At 42.3% G+C, this 26,164-nt stretch overlaps 1 protein-coding gene across 4 annotated transcripts; it reads right to left on the reverse strand.

The window, feature by feature from the left end:
• Positions 1-568: 568 nt before the first annotated feature.
• On the reverse strand, positions 569-26,131 carry pcm1 (pericentriolar material 1). Of its 4 annotated transcripts, XM_079554139.1 has the most exons (41): positions 25,940-26,131; positions 25,713-25,772; positions 25,220-25,322; positions 24,872-25,120; positions 22,194-22,517; positions 20,930-21,100; positions 20,656-20,778; positions 19,812-19,998; positions 19,565-19,677; positions 19,219-19,486; positions 18,981-19,125; positions 17,834-18,034; positions 17,064-17,224; positions 16,700-16,905; positions 16,387-16,514; positions 16,184-16,313; positions 15,930-16,100; positions 15,639-15,817; positions 15,385-15,573; positions 14,949-15,213; positions 14,476-14,621; positions 13,424-13,620; positions 13,079-13,259; positions 11,759-12,051; positions 11,025-11,186; positions 10,827-10,883; positions 10,537-10,709; positions 8,530-8,652; positions 7,587-7,710; positions 5,867-6,031; positions 4,868-4,971; positions 4,641-4,775; positions 4,361-4,558; positions 3,534-3,593; positions 3,317-3,458; positions 3,070-3,218; positions 2,929-2,998; positions 2,634-2,836; positions 2,419-2,511; positions 1,357-1,480; positions 569-1,010 (listed from the first exon to the last, which is right to left on the reverse strand). In XM_079554139.1, the coding sequence occupies exons 3-41, from the start codon at positions 25,307-25,309 to the stop codon at positions 985-987; spliced, it is 6,225 nt and encodes a 2,074-aa protein (XP_079410265.1). In that variant the 5' UTR covers positions 25,310-25,322; positions 25,713-25,772; positions 25,940-26,131; the 3' UTR covers positions 569-984. The 4 variants fall into 4 exon arrangements, with proteins under 4 accessions (XP_079410265.1, XP_079410264.1, XP_079410266.1 ...); XM_079554138.1 differs by lacking the exon at positions 25,713-25,772; XM_079554140.1 differs by lacking the exons at positions 10,827-10,883; positions 25,713-25,772.
• Between the last annotated feature and the right edge of the window lie 33 nt (positions 26,132-26,164).

A 26,164-nucleotide genomic window follows, 5' to 3' on the forward strand; every position in this document is an offset into this window, starting at 1 on the left:
CCCCTAGTTTAAAGGCTGAATATAACATAATTTCAACTGCCCTATACCTGGTTGTTTGGTTTATAAAGCTTGTTAGTTGTGGTCCAAACTCATTCCTATCTCCTATAACATCCCAATTCTTTGAAGAATTGCAAACAAAGGTCTTTTGACAGAGAGCTGATAATGAAAATGGTGTTTTGTGGTCATGAGTTGCCAAATTCAGCCATTTTCTCTATTGGGAAATTAACTTGCAGAGCGGGTCTCAAGGTGGACTGTTGAGAGTGTGAGATGCAAATGTGTTTATCATTATGATGTAGCAGAGACATGGTCAGTCCAATGAAACCCAAGAATGTTGTATATAATTTTGATGAACTTGTAAAGACACCATTTTGTGCCTGCTACGTGTATGACCTTTGTCAATCACACTGACTTCCCTCACATGTGGCTGCTTCCTGTTTTTGATAACTTAATAAATGTAATTCTATCAGCTTTGGCGAGTGTTTTGTGCAATCCCATCTCCAAGTTCCGACAGCGTTGTGGCAAAGGAAAAACCCAAACCGTAAAGAGTCAACAGTTTATTTAAAATTCATTAGCGTTTTATTACATGGAACTAACAGAACTAAACAGTGTATGAACCGAGGAGAGAAAGATGGAGATATAAAAGAATAACAAGCTCATGTCCCTAAGTGTCTTTATCCTACAGTAATCTCTTCAGAGTTAGGAATGAAGTGCAGAGAAACAGGCTGTACAACTAAACAGCAAGGCAAGAGAACAAAGAAAAATAAACACAAATAAAAAGAATGTTCCCAGAACCAAAGGCAGAAGGAGAGGAAAAGATTTAAAAAGAAGCTTGACCGATGAGCAGCGAAAACATTACATTCAGGAATGAACCAAACATGTGACCAAATGTACACACTGTTTTTGTACTACAATCAACAAGAATAAAATCGTTTTAGGAGAACAAATGTAGTGTTGATAAAAAAAATTCGGTGTCCTCTGTATTTCTCACGCATCCGGGGCGCCAACAGCTTCTGGAAAACAGAAGCAAAGTGCATAATTAAGCTTTTATTACAGTTTCTGTTCTCTTTTGGATTAGTCCTTGTTTAAGTTTTTTTTAATTTGTTAAGATTTGGCCTTGGCCCTCTCAAACGCTAAACAAAGGTCTCTTGGATTTAGAAAAATATCACATTCATTTACCCTTGTCTTTAGAGTTTATGATTCAACATCAATGTCGGGCATTTACCTATTCATGTGTATGTTTCAACTCTTATGGGGAGCTCATGCCACCCTCAGGTAAACCTTATTCAGTCGTTATAAAGTGGTGTTACTCTTGTGAAAAATGATAGAACCGCTACAGTGTATGATACAAATCCTCACCAGGTTCTCGGAGTGCTTGAGCGTTGCCCACCAGCCCGCTCTGCCCCTCGCCGTTCCCGTTCAGGATCTCCACAGAGAGGTTATTGTTCTGCTGCTCCTCCACGATTCTCTTCTGCAGCGCCTCCTGTCACACGAAATTCAACATCGTCACCATTAGCCTCTGAAGTCACAGTTAAAGAGCGCGTGCTGTGCTTTTTGTAGATCTCGAACACGTCTTTATCACTGTCACTTTGTTGTTCAGAAAATGCAATATTGAAAAAAGCTCAAAGAAACTCTCCAGTAGTTTGACTTCCTGATTTTTACACGATCTCACTGTAAGCCCCTCCCACCCCCCTCCTCTTGCTCTCACTTGCCGTGCAGTGTCAGTAAAGAGAAAAAAAAAGGGTGTGTGGTAGAACAGACGGCCCATGTGGTCATAGTGAAGCGATGGCACGTGTTTTTAAAGTTTCAAAGATGCACAAGTGCCTGATATTTAGGGCTGTCAATGTTAAAGCTTTAACTCATGATTGATTGAAATAATTACTGCATTAATCCTGAATTTAATGCAAATTCATGTTTTGACCAAACACACTCCTGTTTCTGAGCACATATGTATTAACTACATATTGTAAGCCAGGGGTCTTTACATGGTGAGCTACTTTTATGTGACAGAGAACTATTTATGCATAAAAGATGCTTGTCTGATTATGCCATTTTAATGGAAACGACTTTAATTTGGTGATTAAACTCTACTTCATGTCCCTAAAGGTTTGCAGATTGTGTTCAAAATGTTCAGCATCCAAAGATCTAAAATGTGACTTATCAAGCGTGCGTAGAAATGTTGAAAGCCTTGGGCGAGCGACCAAGAAAGGACTTTTGGTTAATGAAATGTGAGCTTGAGATTTGAGAGTTTTATTTCAGTCAAGTATTAATAATGAATAATTTATTATAATTGTGATTAATCAAATTTGGGACTGTGTGTGATTAATCGATTGACAACAATACTTAAACTCCAGGTATGTTTTTGAGGAGGGAGCAACATTATAAGGCGGCAAAAAGTCGATTTTGCCGTCAAATCCATACCTCGCACATGACGCTGAGCTGCAGAGGTAAGTCGTCGACCTTCACAAAGTCCTCTTCGTCTGACTTCTGACTGGTGTTACCACTGCCCACCTCCTGAAACAAGAGCATACACGTCAAATACTGCAGATTTTATAAACCAAGACCTTCATGTGCCATTAACCGCTTTCATTTAATTCTTTCAGACCGTTTGCTAGGACGTTCCCTGTAAAACTCACATCCACGTTGATCATCACGGGGGAGTCTGTGTCTGGGCTGCTCGTGCTCGCCGGGTCTTTCAGGGCGCTCTGGCAGAGAGAGACTGTGTTGTCGTCTTCTAATGCAGCAGCGTTTTCTGATCGACTTCCCTCTTCCTGGCCTTGGTCCACCTCAGGTACAGGCTCCTCATCGGACTCCACTGGCGAGACACTGTGGGCCTCAGCTACAAAGCAGAACAGAGAAACAACACAAATCCCCACATAGTCACAACATGAACATCATTACGAATAACACAAAGCATTAACAGTTGCTCACCATTTTCTTGCTCTGGTGTTGACCGGTTCTTCTCTATTTTGGCGTCCAATGTTTCAGTTGGGGTCATCCTCTAAAAAAAAGTTAGAACCATGTGAGTGTCGTTTTCCCGTTGTTGTGCAGTGTGATCCGTTGCCGACTGACCTCTGGCTCCGCGTGTCCGGCAGCAGTGACCTGTAGTGAGGTCTGCACGTCCACCGGTCCAGCCTCAAACTCCTCCACCTCCTCCTCCTCGTTCTCGTCCTCTCCGCTGCCGTAGTTCGTCAGCGCCTGGGTCTCCGCTTTCGACAGGCCTTCAACAACAACAAATGATTCATTGTGACGTGATTAAAAGCTCCAAAAAGCCAATGTCGCGATTTCATATTTCTTCCAGCGTGGGATCAGTACTTACTGATGGACAGCAGCACGCCTGGGGTTTCCTCCTCGGCCTCTGAAGCCTCGCTGCTGCGGTGGTGGTTGTTGAGCTCAGTTTGAAGGTAACACTCCTGCACGTGCACAGTGGGCTTCACTTCCTGCTCGGCCTCGTCGTAGTCCTGACACACACGGCGGGAATAAGTCATGCTACAGTAAGTTAAAGTAAGTTCAATCAGAGTGCTGTATTGGTGTACCTTATCTTCATCAGAGTAGTCCACGCCTGCTGCTTTGGCCGCTCCAGCATTTGAATTTTCCTAAAAAATAAATAAAAAAATAAAAAAGGTTTTATAATAATAATGTTTCAATCTTTGGGCTGATAACAGTGTAAATTTTGACAACATATTTTAATTTAGTTTTAGTCTTTTGACGAAAATAATATCTGAAAAAAATATCTTCAATTTTAGTCGACTAAAATTGCAAGTATATTAAGTCGACTAAATTTAAGGCAAATTTAGTCGACTTTGCATTGATTATATTCATAATAATTATATCTAATCTTGTTCCTCTGCTTCATGGAGCTGCTCCACATGAACAAAGCTCAGAGCTGATCCTTTGGCAGTGAATTTACATGACTGTCAACATTTCAGACTGTCAATAGAAGTTTGGATGATTTTAGTCTCTCCTTTTAATTTTTATTTAGTCTTTTATTTTATTTAGATATTTAGACTAAAATATCTGGACATTTTAGTCATAGTTTTAGTCTCATGAAAAACTTTTAATGTAATTTTAGTCCTATTTTAGTCAGCAAAAATATCACTTAAGACTAAATATTTTAGTCGACGAAATTAACACTGGCTGATAAAAATTGAAAATTCAAGGCACGAGAAATACTTTATTTTTTACCTCGACCACATAAAGGTTTTGTCACATAACATTCTCCCGTGAGAGCAATGCGGTAAGAGAACTTCTAATTGGTACTTAGTAAATAGAATGACTCGCATTCAAGTAAGAAACTAACTAAATCCAAAGTCACACCTGGCATGGTAAAAGGAAAAGTACAAATCCTTGCATCTGGACTGACCTTGCCACTGAGTCTGCCTTTGTTGGAGCGCTCGTCTCGCCTCTGGTTCTTGTGTTTGGCTGCGGGGCTGTTGCTGCTGTCCAGGTTCTGCATGAGTTTGAAGAAGGCCAGCTCATTGAAGAGCACCTCGGAGATCTCCACCAGGAGGTCCTCGCCGCAGTCCTTCAGAGTGCGCCCCACAAACTTATTCAGCGAGTCCTGGGGAGACCAGAAGTCAGTGTGTGAAAATATGATTAAAAAGGTTGGGGTTGTGGAGGAGCTTTTCGACGCGTCAGCTGACCTGCAGAAGGCCTCCGAGCTGGCGGTGGAAGAATCTCACAAACTCCTTGCTCTCGTCGTTCTGCTGGGTGAGCGTGAGGACCATGCGCCGCACTGAGGTCAGGAGCTGCACGGAGCACACCTCCTCCATGTTCTCCTGGTGAACGCACAGACACAGCATTACGCAAGGCTTTATTTAGGGGCTCATTGCCGATAGTTTCACGTTCTTCTTGGCAGGGCGGGTTCTACCTTGAGGAAGGGGATCACTTCGGTCATGATGGCTTTGATTTGACGGTCCAGCGGCTGCGTGTCGATCTGCGGACAGTTGAGCTCAGCAGCACCAGCCCCTGCTCCTGAACACAGAGGGTTCACTTGATTTACGTACCATCAGTGAGGCATCACACAAACAGAGGAGATGGAAGGAAATATGAGAGCATTTCTGGGAGCCGAGTGTCAAAAAAGGGCGCAAGTGGCATTCTGGTTACTTTAAGAGTAGAAAGCATATATTTTTTAGGTTTCTGTAACAGGGTTAACTCTAAACTATTTCTTTTGTATGTTCATGTGAGTAAAACCTGCCTTTATTTGATTATAAAGTGATAGTCTGTAAGTTTAAATCCTTTACAAATGTAATAGATTTGTGTTTAGTTGACCACCTGGGCAAATTGATGTAACATGCGGAAAATGAAATTAAAGAAAAATGTTGTCCCTTCCTTTGTTGATCTCCGCAACTAATCAGAAACTCCGACGCCACCGCTTTGACCAATGAGACGAGTTTTCCTGGGAACCGGACTGTCAGGACCAATCAGGAGAGAGGGGGGCGGGAGCTTGATCATTTGCTTTTGGAATTTCTTTCGATCTCCTCATTTTGCAAACTGAGAGTGGCTTTCAGGTCCAGTCAGGAGGGAAGGGGGTAGAGAAATTCCTCTCTCATGTCATTTTGTAAACTTACAGACTATCACTTTAATATGAATCAATTGGGGGAAAAATGAGTGTTGAAGCATAATATTTGTAAAAATGATTAAACTTGCTCTTTATAGCACCACTTTTTGACACGGTATGGGAAAAGGTTCACTCAAACTCATTCAATAGATCTTTTCAAATTAATATGCAATGACTTCATACATTTCGACAACGTACAGAGCCATCATTAGATACATATAGTAACAACACTTCATCCAAAGCGTCACGTGCGTCCTTCTAGATCCTCAGCTCTTTGTCAAATAAAATCAGCAGGGAACAACCATGTACCTTCCTCCTGAGCGAAGTGAGCAAAGGGCCGATGGGTGTGTGAAGCGCCAGCGCCCCCTACGTCTGCCGCAGCGCCACTGCAGGGGCTAAACCCAGCCTTAAGCTTCATGCGCTCATATTCTCTAATCCTGGACAGCGCTTTGTCTAAATGAATGACAGTGTTGCCTATTGGAGCAGCAGAACAGACAAACAAGCAGTGAAAGCAACAGGTTAGCGTCGGCCGTGAGCAAACCGCTTCCACTGTCGGATCAGTGGGGCGTTCAGTGAATAGATTTGTCGTTTGGGAGATTGGCTCTTTTGATCCGACAGTGAAAGAAAAAGCAAAGTTCGTTCAGTAAGGTGTGAATTTACAGTGGGTTAAGGAAGTCATAGCTCTTCATCTATTTTCATGTCGTCCTAATTTAATTTAATGGATTATTGCATTGCATGGTGAGCAAAGTAGAGTAGACTTTCTGAACCCACTGCGCGATCAATGCATGGGATTATAGGGACTGATGAAGGCAGAAATGTCAAAAGAAACAATGTGCGAACATGTTAAAATAAATAATAACAATGTATAATGTTAATACAGAGCAATTTACAGATGTTTGTCTGAATGTAGTGCATTTTTTTTCTTCTTTTAAGCAATGATAATTTTGCCTTCCATCGGTCAGTGAAAGCCTGGCAGATGGCAGCCAAAACATGTCACGGTAAAGAACCATCTTACCCATTAAGTGTTGGACAAAAAGAAAATCAGACTTTGTAATAAATACACGGCTACTGTTTAAATGCAACCACCATATGCCAGTTTGTATACTTATTGTTAAGGTAAAAACAAAATATTATTTCTTTGGGTCGATGAAAGAAGGCTGCTGTTGACTGTGCAACCTGCCCAAGATCCACTGTTGCTGCCAGAACTCACCAGCGACAGTTCAGCTCGAGACTGCTTTGGTCCCAGAGGTAAATTTTCCATGATTTAAAGAGTGATGGAAGCTAATCAGCTGTATGGTGGTTCATGACCATAAAACACAGAATATCTTATTGAAACTTGACAAACCAAAATGTTTAAATGTCATCATAAATGCAAGTATTTGTTATTTTCCATCATCAGTGTTGCCAGTACTGGATTACTAAATGAAAGTAGTTTAATTGTAGATTACAACTGAAAAACTGGTAATTCGATAATAATTACTTTACCCTGTAATATTTTCACTGCTGAAAACGTCTTATTACTAAAAACCGAACAAGCCCGGCTGGAAATGCAGATATTATTTTGAGTGTACCTTGACTAAAACAGAGAATAGTGTAGTCCTAGGCCTAGTGAAATCGAATTTTAAAAAAAAGTCACTATAGAAAATAGACAGCCGCCTTGTCTGTGTCTAGAAAAAAGACTAAGTCGTTCTGAAGCGTAGTTTTACAAAATACCAGCAGAGGGCGGGTGACAGCCATCTGGTATCTGGAGCGTGAAAGAGGGAGATGGACTAAACATGCAGGATTACTGAACGGTGTATGAATATAACAAAATTTGGGAATGGATGGGGATAATATCATTTTACAACTATGTCACAAGCTTGAAAAAGAAAAAGATGCATAATATAAGCCCTAATATTTAAATGAAAGTCTTAAAAATGGAACCAACAAAAAAATTTAAAAAAAAGTCCAGCCTACACCAAAAGAAACATTTTTGAAGTAACGTCTGAAAAAAAGAGAGTAGAAGCTGCTTTTATGTCAGTAGTTATACCTAGGTCGTCGCTGGCGAAGGGCTCCAGGTTTGACGAGGTCGACACGATGCTGTCGTTCCCCACCGACTCCGTGTCCTCCCTCTTCCTGACCTGGGCCAGCCTCAAGTTCTTCTCCAGCACCTCCTGAGGAAAAACAGAGCGCCCAAATCACATCCATGAATAAAAAAAAAGCGCCTTCTTCCGCGTTCCTCTTTCGAACCGCAAACGTGGAAAAATTAAACCGCGCATCCGTCACTGAGGAACAAAAAGCTTTATTCCGACAGACAAAAGGCTGGATCCCAATTAGCAAAAGAAGAAGAAAAAAAAAAAGCTCAAGGGACTCCCGGCGGGAACAAAGAGCACGTATGTGTGATCTGGCACCAGAGACACGGCGAGAAGGGGGTCATTTTTTTTTTTTTAAAACAGAAAAGTCTTGTCGCGTTTAATTCAAAGACAATGAAGTAGAGGGAGGAATAATTTGAATCAAAGAATGAAGGAGAACAGGGTTCGGATGAAAGGGGACAAGCGAGCGGAGGATAAAACGGGGCAGCTTAATGAATGATGGATTGAAAACGCGGAGGTGGGAGAAGGCGAGAGGAACTAGAGAAGGAGCGAATAACAAGGACTGAGGGAGGACTTCTAACGGGAGGGAAACTCTGCAAAAAGTAGGCGAGTACCGTCGAATGAGTGGTAAAGTAAAGACATTTTTCTGCTGGCAAAGAATTCAGAAAGTACTTAAAGCCACACTGCGGAACATTCCAGGTCATACGTTGCTGTGTCACTAGAGCCGACACGGACAATGCCGTTTTTGCAGCAGCTATTCAAAACTTGAAAACAAATACTTTTGATTCTCTATAGGTTGGTCAAGTCATAGAAACTCAATTGAATACATACATAACAAGCTTTTGCTAATCTGAACCACAGAATTTGTAATACTAATACGATGGATGAAGTGTGTCTTACAGCGTCACTCGTGGCCAGACTTTCAGAGGGCGTGAGCTCCGACTGAGAGCCGGCAGTCCACACCGCAGGACCAACAACAGGCTCCACCACGCTCTTCTCAGTCAGGTGTCGAGTCACTATGTCCTACAGGGAACAAGTGCAAAAACTGTTGGAAAAAATGTTGCCCACACATTTCAGGCATAGGTGCAAACTACAGACTGTCATATTTATCTGGCATTTAGAAGGAACAATAATAACTGCAGTGGGACCAAAAAAACATTATTATTTTTTAATAACTGAGGAAATAGTTTCAACCTGTACTGACTTTGAGTCAACTGGTGCAAAAATCTTCAGCGCAATGAGCTATTAAACATGCAAAGAGAACTCAAGTTAGAATCAGAGGTGTCAGTAAATTCAGTAAAAAAAGAAGTCGAGTTTTTGAGGCTCTACACTTTACTTGAGGAGTGTTTTTGTTGGGAACTTATTTTTACACCACTACATTTGAAGAAAGCGTTGGCAGAAGGTCCCGGGTTTGATCCTCTGAGTGAGTGAGTGTGTGAGTAGTCGAGGGGCCGATGGCACAGATTGGCTGTCTTGCTTCCGAAAGCCTACCCCAGGGGCGGCTGTGGATACCACCACCGACTATGCTGTGAATGAATAATCACTACATTGACTATGTTTTCATGGCCAGAAAAATCAGATAACTGGAGTGACCAGATAACCCAATGATCAGATCTGATGCGTTTATATTCACTTCAGAAATCGGATTATCCAAAACTCCCGGTTTTACAGGAGCCAGAGCAGTGTAGGATTTTTAGAGCAACTGAATGTTCTCCCCCTCCCTTCAGTCAACTCCACCTGCAGAACCACCTGCAGAACCAGGTGGAGATGACTGAAAATGATTGCTCCTCCATATTTGGGCTTGGAGTAAAAGGGTCCATGTGGCAGTACACCTCCTGTGCATGAGCCCACTGGAGACAGCAGAAACTCAAAAGTCCAGCGTTCAAATCGTTCAGATCTAGTAAACTGTGCATTAGTTTTCTTCTTCATTGTAGTGATCCTAGCAAAGTTTAATACAAATAACACAAACTGCACTTTAACTTTTAAGTAAGGAAGTAAGGGAAGAGCTGTAGAAACAATATAGTAAATACTTCAAGCTGAGACTCCAACCCACAACTCTGAGGATGGAGCAGCTCTAACCACTCACTATCGGCTGCACACTTTGTTTTCACGTTCAACAAATTTGGGATGTATTTCATGGATAACTTTAGATTTTTTTCCCTATTTTTTATTTAAACTGTTTTTATACCTCATACCTTTGTGACATTGTGACTTTTTGGCTTTATTTTCCTGGTTAGTTCATGCACAAGTGTGAAAGATCAGAAAGAAATCAGATTACATACTAATCAGATAATGTATATCAGGTTATGCTGCTTAGATGTGTCTTCGATAATCTGAGAACTCCAGAAATCAGATTATGATCGGATTATTTGCCTCCATGTGAACGTAGCCAGTGTAGCGCTTTGAGAAACTTGGTAACTTCAGTGCTATGTCTTAAAGCAGAACTAAGTAACTTTTTTACTTTAATAAATCCTTTCTGTAGTCCTTCTGGGTGTAATACAAGTGTTAATGGGATGATTGGAGGGTTTATTATCTCCCTCTGGTCTCGAGCCAGAAAACCACACTTGCAACTTTCCTTGGCCTCCGACCCCCACAAGTTACTTCGTTCTCCTTTAAGTACAAATTTGACCAAGTGACTTTTGTCTTTGCTGCATTTGACCAGTAGAGGCTGTACTTCTACTCATGTAGTGAAATTAAGCACTGACCACCACTGGCTAGTAACAGCAGAGGATCAAAAGCTTCAAGTGAAGGAGTAATAGAGTATAGAGTAAATAGAGTAACTACAGAAAACCCACACAGACTCAGGGCATTCTTGCTGTGAGGCGACAGTGCTCGCCACTCAGCAAACTTAGCGCCACTGTGAATCATCAAACTGTACAATGTGTTTTTTCCCCCTCAAAGTCTTACCTGGAGCGAATACAGAGCCCTCTGCCGTAAGTAGTCTGTGTTCAGCAGCTGCAGCTCATGGAAAAGCTCAATGAGGAAGTGTGGCCTGGACTCGTTCTGAGATATCAGAGTGGCCACCTCCGAATATATAGTCTCCCGGAGAGCCTCGAACAGGGAGAAGTCACTGCTGGCATCTAGAGGAGCAGATTTCATCTAAAGTTATTACGTTTTTATTCTTGACTAACACAAAAAAGTGTAAAATGCTTGAGAGATGTGAGGCAAACTTAAAAATCGTGCAGGGGTGGATTTACCTGGTGCTTCAGTGCATGCAATTCTGTTAGAGAGGAAGGGGGTTCTCCAAGCATAGGCTGTGAGCGGGATAAATTATGAGATGACAAATTAAATTCGCAAAGAAATATGGGGTAAACTTCAAATTAAACAGACATCAAAAGCATAAGATGGGCATGGAGGGGTGTTTGCAGGTGTGCTGTCATTTACAAAAGCTCTACCTGAGGACAGGTCATTGGGTTTGTTGCCCAGTTTAGTTTTACTGGCAAGCTTCTCCTGAGTCAGCTTATCCAACAGGCTCTGATTGTAGTTCTTCTGTCGGCATGAGACTGCCCTCTCCTGGACATTGGGCGCACTGCTGCTGGCACTGTCGCTGTCCTGACCTGGAGGTGAACACAGAGAATAGCGTGTTGAAGTATGTAGATGCTAGCAACTATCACTGGTTTAAAAGTTATGTTTACAGACAATACTCATAATATATATCAAATATGATGACGGCTTAAATTAAACCTAGAAAATAGGTAAAAGCCTCCCATTGGATCATTGCTAAATCTTTGATGTGGTTATATGCCCAAATACAGATGGCTGCTGATGAACAGTTGATGAACAGTGTATGCAAGCAGTCTGGTGACACATGGTGATGCTGGCTGTGGAAGTGGAGGCTGCTGTTAGGTTAAAAAAGGAGGCTTTTTTGTGAGAGTACATTAAGTTGGGAAGAGCAGTTTTATGCATGTAAGTCACAGTACACAAACAAGCATGGCCAAAGGAAAACTCCAGGACTTGGTTGAGCTTTGTACGCCTTGTAAAAGTGATTTGTAGACAATAAATTTGTTGTAATTGAGTGCAGGGTGGTTAATGGATGTTTCACCTGCCATGTCGATTAAAAGATAGATTATGTGGGATAATGTGTTAACGAGATGTTCAGTTTACAAACAACCAAGTACTTTTACTTCACCTTCACAGTTCTTATTGTGCCCTTTCCTTCTCCGGCACCTCTTCTGGTTGGGCGTCTTGCTTCTGGAGGCCAGGTTTGCCTGAGCACACGCCTTTCGCCCCGTTTTGAACGCCTTGGTGACAGTGGTGGGGTCCACAGGGTCGGGCATGCTGCTGAAGCTCTCCTGGGAGGCGTGGTCAAAGTCTGGAGGCGGAGCGTGGCGGTGGACAATGATGGGGGAGGACGAGGGGGTCTCGCTGGGCTCCGGTTTGGGACAGTTGTTGGTGAATGAGGTGTTCAGCCAACCAGCAGCTCTGTAGAGATCATGTAAGAGAATGTTAAGGTGAGGCCGAGATGAGGAAATCAAACTAGGACTAAACCTAAGAATCAAAACTGGGCATAAACCAGGTCTAAACCAGAAAACACAAGTCTAAAATGGCAGATGATGCAAAGTAACACCTGAAGAAGCCAAACTAAAGCACCAGGTTGAAAACCACTGATGTAGAAGATGCACATTTATATACTGAATGTGTAATCCTAACATTCCAAATGATCCTTTTAACCTTTTACCACTTGCCTTAAACACATTTTCTCCACTTTGTGTAACGCCTCATTTAACATCTTTTTCCTCACGTTGTTGCCATGTTGTCACATTCTTTTCATCTAATTTTTGCCACTTTTTTGTTGCTTTTTTATTGTGTTTGTCACATTTCTGCTGAGGTTTTGTCACTTTTTTGTTTCTCTTTTGTGAACTACAAACTACAGGTCGACTGATATGTTTTTTCTATTTTTGGGGATTTTTATTGGCCGATACCGATATGCTTGGCCAATATTTTTGACAGATATTTTCCGATTTTTCCAAATGTCTAGTCAATAATCCTCTAAAAGCATAAATAATTGGCAGCAGTGGCCGATTTTATTTTATTAATTTAGGTGGTAATTTAGGATTCAATCATAGTTTCTGTCCCAGCTTTGATTAGTTTCCGTTAGCATTAGCATTAGCATACTGTTGTGGCACTTCAAAAATACAATTACAGAGGTTAAAACTCCGTAACTGACTCAGCAATTGAATTCTCCAGGTTCTGTGCTTCAAACTGACTAACTAGGTAGCTGTGGGAGCCCTATCTTCGCTCTTTCGGCTTTTATCGACTGATAGCAGATATTTTAAAATCCCCAAATATCCCCTGATATATCGGCCTGCCAATATATTGGTTGACCTCTACAAAAAACGCCAAGGTTTGTACTTTTTCTATTTAATATTCCTTTCAAAAATAGCTAATTAGAATAGCCCAAGTCCTATAACATGAACCCAAGCTGTTGAAGCTAAACATCTTTTCTTACCCTCTGTCAGTGGACGTGTTGAGTGTGGGTCGCTGCAGCGGCGGAGGGAAAGTCATGTACTCCGTCTTCATCGACATATTGGGGTCCAAGAGGGTCTTCTGGTGCTCGGAGCTTGGATGCCCCGAAGCACCCTGGGGGAAATCTCCCACGGAAGGAGGGAACAACGGGTACAAGTTAAAACCTGTAGGGCGGGGAAAGGATATTACACATTAGAGGTATTACGACAAAAGTAAAATTACAAGAAACTGTAAAAAAAAAATAATGAAAAAACAAAATCTAGTCTTTAATCCTACTAATTGCTCAAATAAATAATTCCGTAAGAGTGATTAATTATGCGGGTCATACTCGGAGAAAACGGGGACAGAGCGGCGGCTGACATGTTGTTGGTCGGGGGCTGTAGGCTGGAGGGAAACGGGGGGAAGACCCCGGGGGACACAGAGCTGGAGTCCTGAGATGAGCCCTGCTTCTGTCTCTGCCAGCCTGCCGCCGAAGAGGTCGCCTGCATTTGCTGGTGCAGAAGATCGTTGAGCACTTGCTTTAACCTGACGACAACAACAACAACAAAACATTTAAAGGGGATGTATGATGCAAAAAGGACTTTTTCTACCACTTTACAGTTCTTCCATTCTGCAAAAATGTTCCTAGAGTTGTGTTTTGTTTTATTCACACATGTTTAAATAGTCACTGGTCCCTACAGCCGAAAATGCTTGGTTGTTCCTTGCTCTGCCTACTCTTTCTAACCCCTCCCACTCCTTCAAGCCCCTCCTACTTCAGGAAGCAACCCTCTTAATCTATTCTGTTCTTTTGTATTCAGATGCGGGGAGTACATTAGTATTGAGTAGCTTTTTGAAAAAGTGCACTTTTCACTAATCACACACCTCTACTTTTAACAGTACATAGAACATTTTGTTAAAGCTTCAACCAAGAGTTAATTTGTAAGGAAGAAAAGCTTCACATTGACATAAAAATAGTAGAAGTAGAATAGTAAAACAAAACAAAAACATCTCTTGAAAATTAAGTCTTCTATCTAATTTCAATGATGTATTCTTTGTAAATATAACATTTTTGTTATGTTATTTTGTTTCAAAAGAGAAATACGACTTTCATTTTCATCGAGTACTTCATTAACTTCTACTTCTGAATTATTTGGGTCACTTTTTACTTCTAGTGGAATAAAATTATTTTAAAGCAACATTACTCATACTTGAGTGTGTATTTTGGCTACTTATCCCTCTGGGTGCATTCGTTATGAGGCCTATATGATTTATTGGACAGTACAGTATAGACAGAAAACCTAAATCATGCTTTTAGTTGTTAAATATGTAATGATGCTGCTAGAAATAGTGACCAACTAGCGGTATGTAAAATATGACAGTAATGGGACAAAGCGTCTGCACCGTTGCACGTTGCTCTGTTGCCAGGCCAGCTGAGTGTAGCACTGGTTGAGCTGGTGCATGATCAGATGGACCTGTGGGGAGGACACGTTGTTGGGCAGCACGCCGTACTGCCCGGTCAGAAACGTCTGCAGCATGTAGGACAGCGTCTGTGGGGACATGAGAGAGGAGAACACAACACCCCGTTAATAGTTTTAAATGCAAGACTTGAGTAGTGAATGAAATGTTAGCAAAGGCATAGCATTCAGACTTCTTTAAAGTGCTAAATTATATACACTACTTTTCTACTACACCAGTAACGCTATAATTATATTCTGCAAACCCCAAAACATGCTATTATAAAATGACATATCTACATTTCATTTCTCAATTAGCTGCTGAACAACATATTTGAACTCAGTATCCGGAGTACGCAGTTACTCCATTATAAGGAGTAAGACAGAAGAGGAGAATGGAGTCTAGAATGGCAAACACACCTGCTGGTCCTGCAGGAGAGTCTGGCACATGCTGGTGCTGAAGTCCAGTTGTCTCTGCAGCTGACTGACCTGCTCCTGCCAGTGGCACGAGCCCTCGGCAAAGGAGAGCTCCGAGGCCCAGCGCAGGTTCTCCTGACGCCTCGCGCCGCTCTGCTGACCCGACGACTCATTCAGGTTCCTGCTCTGCTGCTGTTTGGTGTTGGCTTTAGAGCTGAACGAATGTCCATTAGCTCCATTTGAAAAGTTCGAGGGAGGCTTGAGGTTGCTAGAAGTAGAAAAATTATTCATGTAAGCTTGCAAAAACCTCAAAGGTTTATCGTGATCGATGACCGGTCTTCATGGGGTCTTATTAAGTGTAAAACTTGACAATCCTACTCTAAATTTGTCTGAATATGTTCTGAAATGCATGTGATTGTCATGTGACAGTGATACGGACCATCCCTGATTGTTCCTGTTGCTGAAGGAGCGCTGTATTCTGTTGGAGTACAAGTGGAAGTCGTCGTCTGAGCTGCTCTCCGTGGAGTCGTCCTGCTCATCTTCCTCCTCTGCATCCACCCCAGACTGATACCGATCCGCCTCCTCATCATCGAGATTGCATGGAGTTGAACCCCAAGTTGCCATTGTCCTAAAGTGGAAAAGTAAGATGAGCTTCAGAAGGCCGATATCCATGCCCCAAAAGCAAGACCTTACCGTTCATCTCTGCTGACGGGCAGAGAGTTAGGGGCGATGTCCTCCTGGTCGTCGGTTCTGTGAGTGGAGTCACTGTTGCCGCTGCGTCTCTGGTGTTCAGCCATTAAACACTCCAAATGTTTCCTGCGCTGCCTCAGCTCCTCGCGGAGGATCTGGTGACGACGCATCTCTGACCAAAGCTACAAGAAGGGTACACATGATGTTAAAAAAAACCCTCAGTAGGATTCTGGATTACTCTTCTGAATATTAAATGAAGTGGAGATATCAGAGATTTTAACTGAGCGGGTTCACCTCGTTGTCAGTGACTGAGGATGTTGCGGCTTCTTGAGGAGTGGGTTTGAGTGCAGAAGCATTGCTCTTAGTTCCAGAACATGGAGAAACTTGCACTGCTGCTGGGGTAACAATAGGAGTAGGGGCTTTTCTCAGAAGGCCCTGCTGACTCAGTGAGCTGGACAAAGATGACTAAAAAGCAAGGGGAAAACAAGACTGACATTTAAAACTATGTTCAAATCATGGGACAGTGTAAACAGTACAGAAACAGCCACCTGCAGATCAGGACAGGTCCACTGCAGGTCATGGATTTTGCCTTGGATTTCCATCAGTCTTTGGCGCTCTTCGTGGAGCTGCTTCAGCTCCTCTTTTTGCTGACGCAGTTTCTCTTCGTACAGTTTCTCTCTATGTAAACATTCATCAGTTATGGAGAAAAACACTTGATTGCATCTTTTCTGTCACATTATTGAGAACATACCTGGCCTGACTGGACAGAGCAATGTCTCGGGGGCTCTGTTTAGCTCCAGACCCAGTGGATCTAGTGTTATTGGGTTGTTGATGTAAGGTCTCATCCTCATTCGCTGTTGTCCCATCTGTGTCATCACTCTAAAAATTAAGGAAGAAAAATTAAGGTCAACATAATCTAGAAATTCATTATGAAGCAAAATGAAGATGCCAAGGTGTCGACATCAAAATTATGTTCAACCATGATAAAGATCTGGTTAAAAACAAACGCTTCAGTATCATCAGACCATCTTGAAAGACTTTTCCACTGTCAAGTGTTTCCTCACCTGAACCATAGCCACGAGCTCCTGGAGCTGCCGTAGCTTCTGTTTCGCCGTCTGGTGCTCGGCGAACACTACGTCATTTTCCAGACTGCTTCTGCGGCTGGAACCTGACGCCTCACTTTCCCCTCCAGCGGCCTGCGCCCCTTCATCAAGACCATCAGCTTCATCCTTAATGTGATTGAACGAGCTGTCCCTGTTGTACTGACAAGCTGTATACAAACAAACGTAGACTGAATTATGATTTATATGTTTTTTCAGTTTATAAATGCCTGTGGATGGGCAGATTGAACTTTATACTTTATGTGTAACATGTTCATAATTGATTACAGCATTGTGACATTTCAAACGGGCCTGCTGGGAAGCCTACCGATAACGGACGGGATGTTGAGGCTGCGCAGGTTGGCCGCAGAGCGATTGTTGATCTCGCACTCCGTGTTCAGCCTGCCATCGCGGTTGTTTGCGCTCCTCAGGCCGCGGCCGTTAGTCAGGCTGTTCAGGTCGGACCAGTTCCCGCCGCGCTGAGGGTTCCTGTGCAGATCAGTGGAAACATCAAATACATGTACTCTACAGACTTTATAGAGGATCATGTTCTGCTGTCATTCTGTGGCAAAACAAACATGCTAAAGTTAGTAACACATGAGAAACACGAGCCGGTGTGACTTCTTTCCTGGGTGGATTAAGGTCATGTTTATTAGAGTTATTATAATTCAAATGACATAACTTCTCACCAGTAGGATCTTACAAGCCCACTATTTATTTGCTTCTCCTCTGTGAGATGTCTGTGCCGATAAAAATATCCATCCGATTTGAGTTGTAAATAATACATTTATTAGATTGCAGCAGCTCCAGCCTACTTTAGATGTGTTTTGAGAACATGTCATCAACTCAAAGCTGACACAAAAACAGATTTTGTCGCTCACAGCCAAAAGCTGTGACATCATCAGGTACTCTGCCTCCTCTGCGATTCTAGACACTTTAATTAATACAATTTTATGCATGTATACATGACTTGGCGTATCCTGTTACAGACCTGCGACAGATGCGGTGCTACACAGAGATATACAGTTTTGCTTTCAGGGCTACTTTGTGTGAGAAGATCGAGAAGTGCAGCTACATACTGCACTCCGCTGCTCGTACCTGATGTTGGTGATGGGCTGGCGGTTCTCCTGCTCCGAGTCGAACATGACGTCAAACATGGAGCCGTCCTCCGTCTCGTCCTCATCTTCCTCGTCGTCTTCCTTCACGTTGACCGCGTCCACCATCATGTCCGACGTCTGTTCGTAGTACTGAACCAGCTCCCGCAGCTCATTCAGCCGCTTGTGCACTTCCTTCAGCTTCCTGTGGCACAAACAAACAGCTGATGAGAATAGGGATGCATCAGGTTTTAAAAGTAACATTCACGAGAGCGAGAGAAAGCTAAGTGAATAGAAAAATTAGCTGTAGATTACTGACAATAATATGTAAAATGTATTGCATGTTTTCTGTCATTTTCCTTTGTTTTTGTCATGTTTTATGTTTATGAAAATAAGCCTATATCTATCTAGCTATTGCCTTTACGTCACTGAGCTGTTTTATTCTCCTAAAAATTCTCAACAATATGAAATGATACCAATGCCAACTGTTTACATGCTTCCTATCTGTACTTGACTCATGGATATATTTGGAGGCATTTTAAAGGCCAGTTTTAACATTGTTTGGTGCTTTGAATGAATGCACGGTTATGCATAAATGCAACCGCAGTGACGGTTCACTGTACATGAAGGCACACATTGTTTAACATGAATGTCAGGGCCAAACCCAGTCTAGTAAATAGTTTATACTGTTGTTTATATAAACCTAGCACCATTTTAACATTTGACTTTAATTAGAGAGAACAAATTAAACCATTTATTACAAGAATTTTTCAAGAACATTCTAAAACCAATTAAACTAATACACTGTTTTTCTGCAACGTAGATACTACAGGACAGAGGGGGATTTTCTCTTTTCTTTTCAGTATCGAAATAAGAGTTTGAAATGTTAGTATCGTGACAACCCTACTACATATCCAGGGTCAAAATCTAATTTGCTAACGTCAGCCATCCAAATGCGATTCTGATTTGATTAGGATTAATTTCGTAGCCTTAGTTGAAAAGAATGATACGAGTCTCTGGTCTAAAAACTGGAAACCCACAAAGGCAGTGAGTCTAACAGGTGGGATGGCAGCTCGGTGATGGATGTTTAGACCAGTCGCGGGTAAGCCGATAGCCGCGTTGTCTATTCAAACCTGCGTGACTCTTTGTACCTGAGCTTGTCTGTTGAATTTGAGCCGTCTTGTTGTTGTTGCAGGAGCACAGGATGGAAAGACGTGGAGGCCGAAGCCCCGTTAGAACATAAAGTGGGGCCGCAAACTGACGATCCTGCCATGCACGGGGAGGGTAATGCCCGGGCTGAAAGGAGCAAATAAAAATGTATGTTTGGATTACATATGAAGTCTGTCACTAAATCCTTTACAGAAAAGGAAAAGGAGTGACTTTTCTTACACGAGCTGTTGTTCAGAGTCTGGTCTCTGAGGCAGTGCAGCTCCTCAAGGATCTTGTCCATGGTTTGCTTCTTATCTTGGAGTTCTTGGATCTTGGTGAGTTTGGCACTAGCTGTGGCCCCGGTGTCCAGTCCAGAGTGAGGCCCAGAGCCAGCGTGAAGAAGGGGTCTGTGAGGAGGACCTGCAGTCTGAGGGGAGCGCGACCAGCTCACCTCCCTCGACAAGGACAGACTCTCGGCTTGGCGGCGGTTGTCTGGCACCGCCTTGGACTGACAAAGAACAAATAATTTCAATATGCAGCAATGGGTAGAGTGTACAATTCTCTCAATGTGCTTCGTGTACTGTACCCGCGAGTCCTTAAGTTGGTTGTGGAAACGCTGAATCAAGTCATTCAGCTCATCATTTAGTTCTGAGGTGAAGCTGAGACCAGAGACACTGCCTGTGGTTTCAGGTACAACAGCTGTGGACAAAACATAAGCACACAAAAATGCATGTTAAACAGTAATGCACATATTTTCAACATAAAGCTATAATTTAAAAGTAAGATCGCTCTTTTCACATTGTACTTTACTGTGTGTGCACGTGAAACCTCACCAGTGTCTTCGATGACAGCCAGTGCTTGCTCTGCACTGTGCTGCATTGCCATCAGTGCTTCCTGCCGACCCTGCAGAGCCCGGAGCTGCTCCTGCTGCTCCAGCATCTTCTTCAGCAGTTCATGCTGCTTACGCAAGTTCTCCAGCTCTTCCTTCTGGTCAGCTGGCACGTCCTCAGCCAAACCCCCCTGTAAAATGTACAGCCACATTACAAATGCAGTACTGCATTCTGCTCCAACAGTAAGACAGCGCAAATGCCTACCAGCTAAAGCTTTAAGAATGTATGTGAGAATAATAATAATGAAGCCAAACAAACAGGTAGAAATATGTGCAGGATACGAGCAACATTCAACTGTATTCAGCAAAAAGTGATGTCTGTGTAGTTTATTTGCATTGAAGAGTAAAAATAATAGAAATAAAAATGTTGAGACAATATCTTCAGATTCAAGATGACAACAGCCAAGTGCATTTTGGTTGGGCTTTTTTGAAAGATTAGACTTGGGGCTGAATTAGGGCGGCACAACGAATCAAAACTTTCAATAAAAATTGCAAGTGCAATGGCTTTATAGCGTCCTTTGATAACAACACAATTCTGTCTTCATAAGCATTTCTTATGCATGACCCTGCTTACCCTGTACAGCACCTCATATTTCAGTCTTCTCTTAATTGTTAAAGCTTCTAAAAGTGATTTAAAGTGTCAATGGTGAACAAGACGTAATTCACAAATCTACTCATGAGTGCAAAAAAAAAAAAAAAAGGCTAAATCAAAAACATCAGAATTAATATTATTATTAAAAATCTCTTGTATTGACAAATGTTTAGGAGCTCAAGTACAAGTCACACACCACTGCGTTGGAGGCATCTGTAGATCGCACTTCAATGTTTAGAGAGTTGCTCTCTGCCAAAGAACCTGAGCCCACAGCGGAGTCCAAGGTCCCCACCTCATCATCATCTTCAGTCTCCCGGGCCTTTGGGAAACATTTAAAAAGTCTTACAATAAGCAGGATAGTATAGATACTTACTAGACTGCGTGCCGCCTACAAATAGCCATGCGAATACGCACGCCCTAGTTATTTTTTCTGAAATGTTATTTAATGTTTCCATATAAGGCAGACTGACCAGCATCTTCTGCAGGAATCGTAGATAAGACCTCTCCTGCTCTTTAAGGTCCTCAATGAGAAGAGAGAGTCGCTCCACATTCGCCGGCACATCGTTCTTCTTCACCAGGTCATCCAACATGGAGCTGGCCTTGCTGATGCCCTCCCGGATCTGGACGAGTTTACTCACCACCTGAAGCCAAAGCAAAAAACCCTCTTAGTCCCAAGTAAACGCGGAGGAGACATAAGACAAGCAAAAGGGGAGCAGGCAGATGGGACAACAGCTCTAACTGGTCTAAAAAAAAGGGCAGTAAACTCACCCAGTACCGGGGCAGCATATTTATAAATTGGCCTACATACAGCCATGTTTCAGCTGCACCACTCTCCCTCTCCTTATCCTACTTTTGATTTCCCAAAGTAATACAATGCTGTGGAACAAATCTACGCCGGTGGTTCTCAAGCTGTGGTACGCGTACGACTGGTGGCACTCAAGGTCAACTGCAATTTTTAGACTTTATTGTGTTGTATGAGAGATATTTTGATTTAAGCTTTAGTAACACATTTAAGTTGCATTTTCTGGCTCTGGCTTTTACTCAGTTTTGACAAAATGTAGTCCAGTTGAGTTTTAGATCCATCTGGTTTAGTTCTGATTTGACCATGATCTAGGCCTGGTTCAGCTTGGAATGTGCTTGGCGTGATAAGTTTGAGAACCACTGCTCTGTACACACGTGATAGATTCACACCATTTAATGCAGCAAAACACTTGGCAACTCATTTGAGAGGAAGCACTGGGTTTAATCGAGGCTGGTTTTCATTTTTTTTTTGTGTGATTTTAATGATCACAGCAAATCGCAAAGGCTGCCATTCCATAGGAAGGTAATAAAATGTGCTTGGAAAACAAACAAAACTGTCTTGACCTGGGGATTTTTCATGAAGAAAATGTTCCAACCCAGCAGTTTATTGCAAACAAATGCATGTGACTCCATTTTTGCAGTGCCTCAAACATTCATGATTAATACGTTTTGGGTTTTTTTAATCAGCAATACATCTCAATTTGCTTTCCTTCCAAATGCCGTAAACATCTAACTTACATTAGTAAATATTGTACATATTTAATATGTATCTATTTAATGATACTTCTTCATCGTGTTAAAGCAGTTTTCACAAAAAAACTAAAGAAACTTTCCTCTACTTTGGTTTTGACTAAATATCCTCAAGGCAGCTTCATTTTACTACAAATGAACGAAGAACATACCGACAAAATATTGTGGAAACAAGACACCGACCTGGCTGCGGTCGATCCGAGGCGCTTCTCTCTCATAATCCCTTTGTAACACTGGATCTCTGCCGGAGCCGCTGCGCCTGGGCCTCGGCGTGTCTTTAGTCGGGAGCAGAATGGAGAGAGTCTCCCGGTGTCCTGCGCTCTGTTTCTTGGTTTCCTTGGTGATGGCTGGCGTGGCTGGGGCAGATGCGGAGGGCGGGAGCAGCTCTTTTTTGTTGGTGTTAACGTGCAGAGGTAGAAAGTTATAAGGTTTCCTGTTTTCACAGACTAACTGCCGCTGGTTGTTGGCGGCTGTCACACGACCCTGGGAGTCACTGCCAACGCTCCTCTGAAAACAAAAGAGAAGTCACTCTAAGATTCTTTTGTTTTTTCATTGTCATTTAGTGCCCTAAATGATGCATTATTAAGGATTATTACACTACTATGGATACCATTGCTCTGTTTGTTCTGTAGCATGAATTAAAGCAAATGTTATGTGTCTAGAAAATACTAAGAGACCAGCAGATGAGTCTCGTCTTAACTAACAGAGGGGAAGGTGTACAGACTAGAAAACAAGGAGCACAAGGCTGATGTAAATCTGTGTGAGAAGGCTTCAATTGAAAAGATTGTGCAAACAAATTCTCAAGCAAATGAAACAAAAACAAAAAAACAATTTATGTAAGTTTTTGATTAAGCCCAGTTAAGAGAAAAACTACTGAAAAAGGATGTTCCATATTATTAAGCAGACCATCATTTTTAAGCAATATGGGAAAGAAAAAGGGATCTCTCTGCTGATGAAAAGCATGAAATAGTTGAATGCCTTGGTCTAGGTATGAAAACCTTTGATATTTCATGAAAGATTAAGCGTAATCATCGTACTGATAAGAGATTTGTGGCTGATTCATAGCACACTCGGGTTTGTGCGCATAAAGGCACAATATGGACTGTTTCTGCCAGACAAACACATCAGATTAAGAGAACAGCTGCTATAAAGCAGCAAACAGGTATTTGAAGCTGCTGGTGCCTCTGGAGTCTCCCGAACATCAAGGTGTTGGACCCTCCAGAGGCTGCAGCTGTGCATAAACTTCCTATCCGGCCTCCCCCAAACTGTTCATTGAATGTTTACGGACAGAAACAGCTGCAGTGGCTCAGAAATACATGAAGACTCATTTTCAAACAGTCTTGTTCACTGATGAGGCCATGTGACCCTGGATGGTCAGATGGATGGAGTAGTGGATGGTTGGTGAATGGCCACAATGTCCCAACAAGGCTGTGACGTCAGTAAGGAGGGGGCGGAGTCATGTTTTGGCCTGGAATCATGGTGAGAGAACTGGTCGGCCCCTTTAGGCCCTTTTAGGCTCTAAAAGGGCCTAAAGGGGCCGACGGTGTGAAGTGGGGCTGAAGGTGTGAAGTGATCTCTGAAAAACATGTGGAGTTTCTGACTGACCACTTTCTTCTATGGTACAAAAAGAAGAGCCGTGCTTTCCCTAACAAGATCATCATCTCATGTCCTGCTGTAAAGAATACCTCTGCATCACTGGCTGCTATGGGCATAAAAGGAGAGACGCTCATGATGTGGACCCCCTCCTCCCCTGACCTCAACCCTATTGAGAACCTTTGGAGCATCGACAAGCTAAACATCTATGAGGGTGGGAGGCAGTTTTCATCCAAACAGCAGCTCTGGGAGGCTATTCTGACATCCTGCAAACAAATCTCTCTCCAAAAAAAATGATCCAAAAACTCACAAGTTTAATGGATTTAAGAATTTTGAAGCTCATATCAAAGAAGGCCTCCTATGTTAAAATACAACTTCACCTGTTAAGATGTTTTTGATTGAAATTGCTTTTGATTTCAGTAAATATGACCTCCTAATGCTGCAAATTCAACAAATAACCATTTTCAGTTAATTACAAGACAAGCTTTAAAATGTATTAAAACCCTGAGTTGCATAATAATGAGTTTTTTTTACAATATCTATTTTTGAAAAAAAAAAAAGGTTATCACTGGGAGATTTTTTCAACCACATTTAAATGATCCTCTACCAGTTCCTCTACCATACATGAAAATTATGCTGATTATCATTTGAGCTGACAATTTAGGAAATCTTACAAAAATGTCATTTGCATAATAATTTGGAACACAGTGTACATTTGGAGACGGGTCCCCAGGCGCTGCACAGCGGTCACCCACTGCTCCTTACGGGTTGTCCCAGTAGCATCGAAGGATGGGTCAAAAGCACAGGACAAATTTCTCTACAGGGACAATAATGTATACCTTAACCTTAACCTGACCTTAGGAACAATACAGAGCATAATGCCCAGCTCCATCACTGTATGGTACGGTGCCAGCACTTCATGCCGCCATTGGAACGACATAGTAAGAGCAACGGAGATTATCATCAGTGGCCCTCTCCCCTCCATTCAGGACATTTACTCATCCGTCTCACCCTCAAAACCCATAGCACCACAGGTAATTGCACACAGTCTCTTCAGTGTCCTGCCATCAGATGTAGGAAAGCTGAACTCTCTCCCTTCCTCCTCTGCAATCACATCTATGGTCCTGCATGGCACTGTTTGCAAGAAGGATTTAAGAGCAACCTCTACTACGCCAATGTAAAACATTTTAACACATATTTCTGCGGATTCTACGGAGGATTTACTCCATAACTTTATGCCAAGTACGAGAGATTCTATAATGAAATACCTCATCCAGGTCTGTGAAATTGATCCTCTGTCGCAGCTTGTCTAGTTCTGCCTGATCTGGGACTGACATTTGCGTAGTGTATTTGACGTGAGGAAAGGAATGAGGAGTACGGGATCTCCTGCGTCCAGCTCCAGGAGTAGACTCTGGTGAAATATCATTTGTTAGGCGGCTCTCTACCACAGTGGCAGATAGTTTTTTCCTGTTTTTCTCAGTAGAACGGTTGGCTTTCTTTTGCTGGACTCCCCAGTCCTGAAAAGACAAAGAAAAACATTTATGCAGTATTTGCTCATATTGAAACACTGCCAGCACTAGAGTGAATTTAATGATCTGATTAGCTGGTACACTCACCATGTTGTTGAGGCATTCCAAACTGCCATTTGTTACAGTCCAGTTGTGCAGTTCTTCAGTACTGTCATTGAAAGAGCCCCCAGTAGCCATCCTTTATAACGTACTGGAATGAAAAATATAAGTTATAACACAGCACTATCCTAAAGCTTCAGTTAAAATGTAACTATTATCAAGTATTGTTGAAATCACAAAAAAACCGTGTGCAACCTTATGTTTTGTTGATCAATATCCACAACTAATTCAGAATTCCAATGTCATTCTTTGCACAAAACATGTTTAAATTGTGTAGCTCACAATTGTCCGTTATTATCGTTAGCCGTTTGCCACCAAACTACGTGGCCCGCTCATTTCACCGGGAAAAAAACATTGAAATGATGATGATCCCTCAAAGGCAGACCACATCACGGAGCAATGTGTGTTTCTACTTCCAGAATAGGCCACAAGTACATCAATACGCGGAGCAATGCAAAGTTATGCAGCAGAGTTAGCTTACCAAGGCTGGCTATCTGGTAGCTTTCAGCTTATTCGATGCTAACTTAAAATTCTCAACCGTCTGAAACATTCCAAGTAATCTGACTAGTCCCTAGCGTTAGGTTCCACTAAATAGTTCTTGCCAGCTTACCAAAATTGAAAAACAAAGAATCGGAACAGTTAGCAGCACATAACAATGTTTCAGTTTTGTCATATTTTGTGATAGTAAGTTATGCGGGTATACGTTACATTGCCAGTGGAGGCTCAGCAAATGTCTGCCTGTTGTTGTTGTCCTGTCGAACAAATCCCGTGGAGATGTTTTACCACTATGGCGTTTTATTTCTATCTTGATTGAAGCCACATAGTTGCACAATAAAGCCACTTGCTGTCCAAATTGCTGCACCACTTCACAATATGCCTTAGCTTTGCTTGATGTACCAATTACCGCCTCTAAAGATTCGGTGGCGCTGTAGT

Source organism: Gobius niger, assembly GCF_951799975.1.
Source record: "Gobius niger genome assembly, chromosome: 3".
Taxonomy (NCBI): Eukaryota; Metazoa; Chordata; class Actinopteri; order Gobiiformes; family Gobiidae; genus Gobius; species Gobius niger.